General features: G+C 53.2%; 3 protein-coding genes across 3 annotated transcripts; 2 read left to right on the forward strand and 1 right to left on the reverse strand.

Moving 5' to 3' along the window:
* Positions 1-933: 933 nt before the first annotated feature.
* On the reverse strand, positions 934-2,681 carry LRP88_06203 (uncharacterized protein; the record flags this gene model as incomplete). The annotated part of the gene is made up of 9 exons (XM_083242743.1): positions 934-1,073; positions 1,130-1,201; positions 1,255-1,855; positions 1,904-2,015; positions 2,064-2,151; positions 2,202-2,262; positions 2,311-2,377; positions 2,432-2,449; positions 2,521-2,681. 9 exons carry the CDS (start codon positions 2,679-2,681, stop codon positions 934-936), a joined length of 1,320 nt encoding a protein of 439 aa, XP_083101679.1.
* Positions 2,682-4,236: 1,555 nt separating this feature from the next.
* LRP88_06204 (uncharacterized protein) lies at positions 4,237-5,361 on the forward strand (the record flags this gene model as incomplete). Its single annotated transcript, XM_083242744.1, has 1 exon — positions 4,237-5,361. One exon carries the CDS (start codon positions 4,237-4,239, stop codon positions 5,359-5,361), a length of 1,125 nt encoding a protein of 374 aa, XP_083101680.1.
* Positions 5,362-6,112: 751 nt separating this feature from the next.
* LRP88_06205 (ubiquitin-specific protease UBP1) lies at positions 6,113-8,347 on the forward strand (the record flags this gene model as incomplete). Its single annotated transcript, XM_083242745.1, has 1 exon — positions 6,113-8,347. One exon carries the CDS (start codon positions 6,113-6,115, stop codon positions 8,345-8,347), a length of 2,235 nt encoding a protein of 744 aa, XP_083101681.1.
* Positions 8,348-9,746: the final 1,399 nt, after the last annotated feature.

Consider the following 9,746-nt stretch of genomic DNA (forward strand, 5'->3'; position numbering starts at 1 on the left):
TAAAGAGGTGAGTTGGGGAAAGTCCAGCAAATCGAGGTCTAGCCAGGTTATATTTGAATGGTGTAGTGTGTCAGTGGACCAAGAACGTAATCGTGATTCCGAATAACCTCAAAACGAGCAACAAATCAAGAGGAACCAACCACAGGGAAGTTCCTACCTTATATACGCCTATCACAATCTACCAAGGTCCCCGTCGTCTCCCCTCTTCCCCCCTCGATTTCGTCCCATTTCAGAGACAATTGGCAAGCCACTGCTGCCTGAGATTCACTCGTCATCAACAAAAAAGTCACGAACCCCGGCCTCCAGTGGATCCCTCCACGATTCTTTGAGGTTCGTGCAGAGGATGAGGCTTGCGCAAACCCCGTCCCCACCGTCTCACGCACCTATCACAACCACTGTTGAACTTTAGTCCGTTTGAGATACTTGCTCTTGTCATACAGTTTCTGTAAACAGCCGTCTTCATGATTCTGGAAGGGTTACGTTTTAGGCCCTGATACTGTCCACTCTCCTTCATGCCCGCCCCTGACTAACGCGGGCTCCCGGTTCGGCCACGTCTGTGAGAGGCCGAAGACCCCGGTCTTGTGCTGCGTTCTGGGGTTTACGCAGCGGCCTATCAGTGGACGGTCTTGCAAGATACCATGGTGGAGGCACCTATGACTCTACGTGGTGGGATTTCCATGGCACAAAAGATGGGGTTGCTCATGTCTGTTTTATTCGTTGACCTTACGGCCGAGGGAGTTTGCCGGGTTCCTTCAATGTTGAATGAGCGAACGCAGGGCGATGTGGAATCATCCCGCCGACAGTCCAGGGCTGTTTATGCCTGGCTCCCATCATGGTTCCCTACCTAATACCGTGCAAGATCCCTGTGTTGAAGACCTCAAATATAGCTACTTACCTCACCAGAAGAAGACGGTAGATATTCAAAGGAGAGCCTCAAGGTGCTCGAGTGATAGCCTCATACTCCTGCTTGTTCTCCGTCGGTTGCCTCGACCTCATGTTGAGGTTGCGTCCAATAACCGTTTCGTGGGGGAAGTTGGTCTCGCGGTAACGAGACATAAAGTCATCTCGGGGAGCTATGAAGTTCCAAGTCAGTCAACATATTCGGCTGCATGGCATAGGCAAGACTCACTGTAAGCTCCACAGATTCGTCGAATGCCCTCGAAAGCGCTTCGACCGTGCATAACGCGCCAGTTATCAAAGACTATAGTGTCATCAATATCACCATGCATAACCAAAGGCGCTTATTCCACTTACTGACGATGCGACCTGGCGTCAGCTGGAACCAGTACTCGCTGCTTCGGCGGCGAATAATCTCATTCCACTTGCGAGCTGCACTATACCATTTCTCGGCGTTAAAGACATCCAGGATGCCACGGTCATCATTGTTCCAGCGAACTCGAGTCAGCTCGCCATTGTCCTCCTCGATGACAGGGTATGTGCGGTCCGGCACGATGGCAATGCCCTTGTTGCCGCTGGCGTGCCATGGAACCTGAATCGTTCGAAGGGTCTCGTACGCCTCGGGGGACTCCTTCTTCAGTGTGCTGGCAATGTGGAAGCCATCGACAAGGAGTGATTGGCCGCCGAGAGCATCATCGCTCGGCTTGGCGTTAGGGGGAGCGTGGTGGGATAGCAGGTGGAAGGCTTGTAGGCCAGCAGGCTCGCTGAAATAGGTCGTATCTGTGTGGGCAGGGAGGGCAAGGTTTGTATACGCCGTGTCGGCCAAAGCAAGATCTGGGATGAAGTCGTAGAACCCTCCGTAGTGAGTAGTTCGGATAGGGCCAACCTTTTCCAGGAGGGACTCGGTGGCCTCTGGTGTTGGGGGTGTGTCGACAACAAAGCTAAATCCATGCACCCACTGCAATATTAAGTTAGGAAAGGTCAGTAATAGTCACTGCATACTTACAATGTTTCTAGTGAGATCAGCCATGCCCTTCTCATCAGACTTGTTCATGACAGCATCAAAGGCAACCTCAGGGGGCGCATCCTCGATGCTTGAGTTCCAGAACACTCGAGGCCTGGCATGTTAGTGACATTGAAACATGCTGTGCTCAAGAATAGCTCACTCGTCTTGGCCGAACTGCTGGGTATATCCTCCCTCGAACCAGCTGTCGAGCCAGGACCAGGGATGTTGGCTCTTGTGGGAATCAGACCCTCCAACGACAGTCAGTTAGGCACAACAATTCAAGGACGATCAAGCATACACTGAACCTCGAGATGCTTCTCAGTCTCTGAGAAATTGACTGGGTGGACGTCCTCTGGCAACTACTACACGTCAGCCCAATCGTCATCTCGAATGGTTGCAACACTCACCTGGAAGGTATCAAAGTTTCGCTGCCGCGTGTCCTGATTGACGCACTGGGTGCACTGGCAGTTATCCCTAACCCATCCATCAGCGCTTTGACGAAACAGTTACGCGCGGCTGTGTACTCACCGCAACCACAAATTGGGACTAACGGCCCCAATACGTCAGTGACCATGATCCTACAAGCGCGGCAGAGCTAAGAGTATCATCCGACTTACAACGTCCGATGAGCAGGGCGTCCTTGCTCCTTGCGGCTCAGGCTGATTTTGGATCCATTCGCAAGCGCGACGGTTCTGCCACTGGATGACCATCTCGTGGTGGATGCCTTGAAGCCGGCAACGGCATGGTTGCGCGCACGTCTGGCTGCAGAGCGGCCCAACAGAGCGGCGCTATAGATGGAGTTGATTAATTAGAGACGAGGTCCCATGCCATGATAGGAAGTGAGACAGGATGGGGATTGGATGGTGGCACGGTACCTTGAGGGACGAGTAACAACGCTGAGTCGGCCGATCATTGTGTTGTACTGATCTGTACCTTTGGCGGGGAAACAAGTTTGTTCCTGAAACAAAGAGGCTATATACTCGCCAAGAGCTTGACGCAATATCACTTGAATCTTAGAAGCGGCGGCTAATTGATGTCAAGACAGAATTGTCGAGTTTGACGTTGTTGAAACGGCATTCAGTCCATCTATTATGCCTCGGCACATTGCCGGAAGCCCCCGATAATCGCATCTGAATTCCCGACACCCGCGTGGAGTTGACACTGAAAAGGGCGTTGACAGGGCGGAACTAGAGATGTCGTGAGACCGAGGAAGTGCAGCGCTCGTCCTTTCTTATCGGGGTCATTCCACGCACTCTCTAAGAGAATGCAACCCTCTCGTCGTAATCGGCTTCCTCCTGATGCGTCGAGTTTGCTGTCCGTGATCAAAGGCAGACAAAGGGCGGCAGTTGAGATGCGTCTTTGCGTGTCTGAGAGCTCCACTTGTTTGCTCTTGCCTTCCAAGGATCCTTGGACGAGGTTTGAAACTGCGGGGATCTCAAGGATGGAAGGTAGCTTGGGTCAGGTCTTCCTCCCCAGCCTCCTACCAAGCCTTTAACCGCTAACAACTCGCACCATCACCAACATCAAGAAGCTCAGTTGGTGATAGGCTTTTATCCCAACCGACGAATTCAGATTGGCTCGCGCGCTAGGAACTGTCCCAGATCTTGTTTGGGTGTTCTCTGCGTCCGTCTCGGCAGCCCCCATACGCGACCAGATCGAGAACCAACCCTCCCGATATCAAACCCATTCTCGAGGCCCAAGGCAGTTTTGCAGAAAATCTGCATCGTTACCACTTGCCTCTCTTCCACTCAAAACATCTTCTTGGCTCGGCCAGCAATCGTCGGCCAAGTGGCGGTCTCAACCTCCAATAGTCCCTCTCCCCGTTGACTCCCCCACTAGCCTAAGCGCCGACCCTTGAGCAGCCTGGTTCCTCCATCACCCAGGGCCTCGAAACTTTCGCCCTATGACAGACTCTTACGGTCCCGAGATTCTGGATGCGGCCAGGGAGCTCATCCACGGACCCTGTCTAGCAGGTCGTGGCCCTGGGCCTAGTTGAAGCTATCTGTCGCGTCCGCGCCTAACTTGGCACCGTGATTGGTTTTGCGGCTCTTGCCAGGCGATCAGTGACCCATGTCGAGGCTGACTTACATGGCTCCTCCTATTCAGGAACAAGACCAACGCTGAAAGGGCCGGCAAAGGGAGCAGCCAACAATGCGTCCCGTCGTCCTGGTAAAGCCCTCACAGGGCTCCTCGTCCTGTTTATTATCAAAAGCTGCCGCGCGGCGTCTGCACCCTCGCGCCCTCTGCTCTCATTTCCACCAACTCTTCCCTTGACCGTGGGAGGTCCAGACTCTAGGCTGACGCCCTCTTTAATTCTTCCATGTAGAGCCGACATGGCCCTTTCGTTTCTGCCTCACGAGGGGAATCTCGTCGGGATATTCCTCGTGCTGGTTCTTTTCTTTCTTGCTCCAGCATCCCCCGCCGCCGTCGAGCCTCCTTTGAAAGTCATCTCGATCGAAGAACCAGAGAGCCCTAGAGGGGACTCCCCATCCTTCTCCTGGCCCTTGCCTCGTCTCAGCGAGCGCGATGGTTCGTGCCCCGTCTCTGGACAGACCTGGTGTGGGAACGAACTTCCAGGAGACTTTTGCTGCCCTTCCGATTCCAGCTGCAAAGTCCTTGCCGCGAACACCACCATCCTATGTTGCCCGGAAGGAAGTGAATGCAACATCATCAAAGCCATCACTTGCGAGATTGCCAGCCAGGACTCATCCAAGTATCCAGGCGCCCCCATCAAGACTCTTGCGCAGGATCAGAAACTGAAGCGTTGCGGAAGCAAAACCTGTTGCCCATTTGGCTACAGCTGTGACGAGGAGTCGCGTTGTGTTCTCGACAAAGACCAGGAGGAGAGCTATGCGTTTCTGATTCCCGAGCCTTCATCAACAGCAAGCTCTACGTCGACAGCAGAGCCATCGTCCACTTCACCTCCCGAATACCTTCCGGTTGAAACGTCGGAAGCCCCCGAGGTCATTCCTGGAACGCCTCCCAGGGCCTCGGCCTCGGCCACATCTACCGAGTCATCAACCCCGGATGAAGACGAGGAACAAAGCCGCAGCGGAGTGGAACCAACAGGCGTAGTGACGGCAGGTACAGTGGCTGGCGTTTGTTGTCTTGCTGGAATCGGCATCTTTGTATGGATGAAGTGGTTCCGAAGGAAAACACCCAAGGGGACTCCCATCTTACACGACACGCGGGAGTCATGGGGATACTTCTCATCAACAGGGAGCACCCCAATGATGACCAAGTATCTTCGCGTTACCCGTGGACCTAATGAAAAGTTCGTTGTGACACCCACAACGCCAGCCTTTTCACCACTCCGACCACCCTCTCAAAGAAGATCAGAGAGTCCCGTGGAGCTTCCAGCAACACCTGTCTCGCTTTGCATGTGGAGCAACCTCGAGAACGCGGCCGTGGAGGAGCCAAAGCTGGCCTATGTTGTGCGTGCGAAACCACAACAGTAGAGGCTGGCCGGATTGAAAACGAATTGATGACCATCACATGACCATGAGAAACGTCTTTTGCCGCACATACCAGTTTCCTGTTATTACTGTTTTGATACCTTCTTGTATATCATTTTCTATTCATGAGAGGATGGCGCTTGCGGGAGCCACTGTTGAGCGTGGATTGGAAGAGCAGGGGATCCTGCACGGATTCAAACGATTCTCCCCGGGATGAGCTGACTTTATTCCCTGTCGGCCACGTATCTCCTCTTCCTTCGTGTTGCTAGTTTAGCTGGTGTGCAAACGCATCTTAATAGACGAAACTATGAAGTTTGGATCATGCAGAAGATGTATTTGTATTACACAGTGTAGACTGTGCGGGCGGGAAGCTTTCGGATATTGACACGGTGCAACATGCCTGATTAGGATGTCTTTGAAATCCGCTAAGGGCAGCTCATCAATGCTGAAATTCTACAAATAATTCCACAACTAAAGCTGTCCTTTTTTCGACGTCGATAAGTCGCTGTCGCAAGTCGTTTTTTCGCTGCAATTCGATTGTTCTCTACTCATCTCTTGAAGCTGAATCAACGCGCCGACGCTACCGCTTGAACCGACCTCGTACCTACTCCTATCCATCGCCTCCAACGCCGCGTAGGCCATGGCTGGCTTGCCATTTGATCGGCGCCATCATCCTGCTTGATCACGGGTTCACGTGTTGGCCAAGTCGCGTGGCTAAGACGAGTCGAAAGCCCCGACAGCGGCGACATACAGCATGACGCATCAGGAACGCCTCGAATTCGAGGACCTCTACGACAACTTTGTCACGGCTCATCGAAGGCCCTACCATCGCGAATCCACCTGGGACAAGATCACCCAGCCGAGCATCCTCCTCTCGGTCCTCATCGTCGCCGTCACTGTCGGATACAACTTCTATGCGACGTCTGCTACACTCCGGGAGTGGATACAGTTGCTTGGACGGTGCTTCTGGGATGCTCTTGTGGCCATCATCCCAGAGCGCCTCCTGGATGTCTTTGATACCCCAGATACTTCGACTTCGAACTCGACCTCGAAATCCATGTTGCACGACGATAAAAGCGCCCATGCCGCCAAGAGCGAGAGGTTGCGGAGGGTGATGGGCCTGGACAGCTCCAGGGGAATGATGGCCTCTGTGTTCCAGGTCAGGAATCGCGCCCTGTCTATGACCGGTGGCGTCCTGGGCTTGAAGCTAGATGGCGATCACCCACCTGGGCTAGGAAATATGGACAACTCGTGCTACCAGAACAGCATCCTCCAGGGATTGTCTTCTTTGAAGCCTCTTCCAGAGTATCTCTCGGCCTGTCTTGAAGCTGACAACGAAGATATCGATCGCGATGTTGCGCAGACATTACGAACACTGATTCACGATCTGAACGATGTGTCGAATTACGGACGGACGCTGTGGACGCCAGGTCTCCTCAAGTCAATGAGTACATTCACGCAGCAGGATGCGCAGGAGTACTTTTCAAAAATCCTTGATGATGTCGACAAGAGCGTCGCCAAAGCCCTGAAGAGCGCCCAACCACGGAACCCCGGCTTGGCGGCCAAAGTCGAAAAGGACGATACAGCCGCTAGTGAGCATAGCGACGACAGCGGTTATCAAAGTCTTAGCAGTTCCGGCACACTCGACAACAAGCTACCACGGAATCCTTTGGAGGGGCTTCTCGCGCAGAGAGTGGCATGCATTCAGTGTGGACACTCGGACGGTCTGTCCATGATACCCTTTACTTGCCTGACTCTGAGTCTTGGACTTGATAAGAACCGGCACGACTTGTATGAGCGATTGGATGCTTACAGCAAAGTTGAGGCGATCGAAAATGTGGAATGCGCCAAATGCACACTCCTCAAAGCCCAGAAGCTTTTGACCATACTGGTGGAGAGGTTGCGCGAGACAGGGAAAACCGATGAACAACTCGCAGAGCCGTTGCGCAGACTCGAGGCTGTGGAATTGGCACTGGAGGAAGACGACTTTGAAGAGAAGACGTTGACGGAGAAGTGCAAGATCTCACAACAGAGCAAGGTCAGCACAACCAAGACGAAACAGATTGTCGTGGCCCGACCTCCTCAGAGCCTTGCGATTCACATGCAACGATCGGTATTCGACCCTTCGACATTTAACATGATGAAGAACTCGGCTCCGGTCAACTATCCCATGACGTTAGATCTTGGTCCTTGGTGTCTCGGTAGTACCGGCGAAGCTATTCCAAACTCTGGCACTGATGAGAATGCGGAAGACGGGGAGAAGTGGACATCTGATCCCAGGCAATCAATGATCGCGGGCGACTTGGGGGCGTCGAGGCTTACAGGGCCCATCTACGAGCTTCGAGCGGTGGTGACGCATTACGGTCGACACGAGAATGGACACTACATCTGCTATCGCAAATATCCCAGGCATAGCCCGCCTACCAAGGCGGTTGAAGATGAGGCCTCTTCCGAACCGGGCGACCAGCCGGAGGCGGAGGTCAGCACAAAGGTGCAAGGCAAAGAAGAGGACGGCGAGTCCGAGATGGACTGGTGGCGGCTGAGTGATCACAATGTGTCGATGGTCAGCGAAGAGACAGTCCTGAGTCTGTCACCTGGAGTTTTCATGCTGTTTTACGACTGCGTGGATCCCACGATGGTACTTACGGAGGATGTCAAAATGCAGGACGCAGACGAGGTTACCAATGAGGTTGCAGTTGCAGTCACAGATACCCCGACAGAACAGGCAGGGAAGGAGAATCAAGTCGAACAGGGGGTTGAGAGTCAAGCGACCAATGGCAAGGCAGAGGAGAAATGTGTTGGCGAGGACGCTGCACCGTTACCTGGTGCAGAAGGGGATGCTGAGACTGAAACAGGTGGCTTGAACATGGATGAAGACAAGGGCGAGGTTAAGGCGGAGATAGCCTCACAGAAGCCAGCAGAAGAGGAGCGGGCGGAGAAAAGCGGCGGGAAGAAGGCAAAGCGCAAGAAGAAGCGGAGGAAGAATTAGATTTGGAAGTTTGGACAACCAACAACAACAACTAACAAGCGGAGCCGAGACAGGAGTGGCGCCACTCTTGATAGTGATGAGCAGAGGCGGAGGATGGTATCTTGTGCATAGCGACGGCGTTTAAGAGACGGCGGTTAGGCTTGAATATTACACGTCTAGGTATACAAACAGTAGAATCGAATTGAAGGTGCATCGAGGACAGCGCATCATGCTGGGTGAGGTGAGTGTCATGATAGATTCATGTTGATGCAGAAACAGGGGCCAGGGGATGGCATGGCATGGATGGCATGCATCTTTTGTTTGCCGTCCTTGGCAACAGGAACCGATAGCTAGATAGTGAGTGGAGTGCCTGTGTATCACCAACAAAGAGTTTCTCGTACCCGCATCGCATGGGCCGACGGGCGTTTCGGTTTACGGCATGACTAGGGGAGATGGGGCGTGATAGATGAGATGAGCGCATACGCCATGACCTATTATAAGACGGAGGCGTCGGTCAATACGGCACGGGAAGGACCGAGAGGGTGAGAAACAGAAGAGGTCCAGAAGCGTGGCTTTTTTTTTTTCCTGCGGTGACAGTGACATAGAACGTGGGCCCAGCCCTCTTTTGACATCTCGGACCATGTGGGCAGGGGTTGCTATACGATGATGATGGGCAGGGGGGGTTGGTTCTCAAACAGAAGAAGCAATGCGACATGAGCGAACAATTGATCGATAGTGATTGACAGATTTGCTGGTGCCTATATGAGTGTACGTCAACATGTGTACGTATGTTGAATCCTTCGTCTTCAGGCAGCCGTTTACAAAGAGCCGCAAGCGACGGGGTCTAGGCTCTTATATTGCCCTGATGCGGTTGTCGTTTAGCTAGCCGACGACTTCCCCCCCCCCGGCACGTGGGTGCCGATCAAATAGGAGAACGGAGGGAGTGTGTCAGGACTGAAATAAATTATCCTAGAGCCGAGATCGTAGTTGGGCGGGTTTTGCGTATCCACGGGCAGCGGGTGATCGGACCAACTCGAGTTCCTGACGGTGCCGCTTTAAGCAGGGTCAAATATCATGATGGGATGCCGTGATGCGATCGGGTTCATCCAGATTCTTTACTCGTGATGGATCCAATGTTTTTTTTAGAGTTGAGCGGGATGTATGCAAGGACGTTGAGATCTATGGATACCTACCTACATGAAGGCCTCCGAGTCGAGATGGTTGTTGGGTGTCGAAGTGAGGGTATCACATGCATCAAGGTGCCTAATATCACCAATGCGCCTTCTTGGGTACTCATCCATCATTTTCCCTCCACCGATGTTTTTCTCCCTTGACAATCTCTTGCACGCTCCCTTCCATCAAATGAGGATCATCCCCAGCAAGCGTGGTCACGGAGGCATCCAACGCCCTCCTCTTCCTC

Source organism: Fusarium phalaenopsidis, assembly GCF_050370095.1.
Source record: "Fusarium phalaenopsidis strain FUZ10S chromosome Unknown contig_32296, whole genome shotgun sequence".
In the NCBI taxonomy this organism is placed as follows: domain Eukaryota; kingdom Fungi; phylum Ascomycota; class Sordariomycetes; order Hypocreales; family Nectriaceae; genus Fusarium; species Fusarium phalaenopsidis.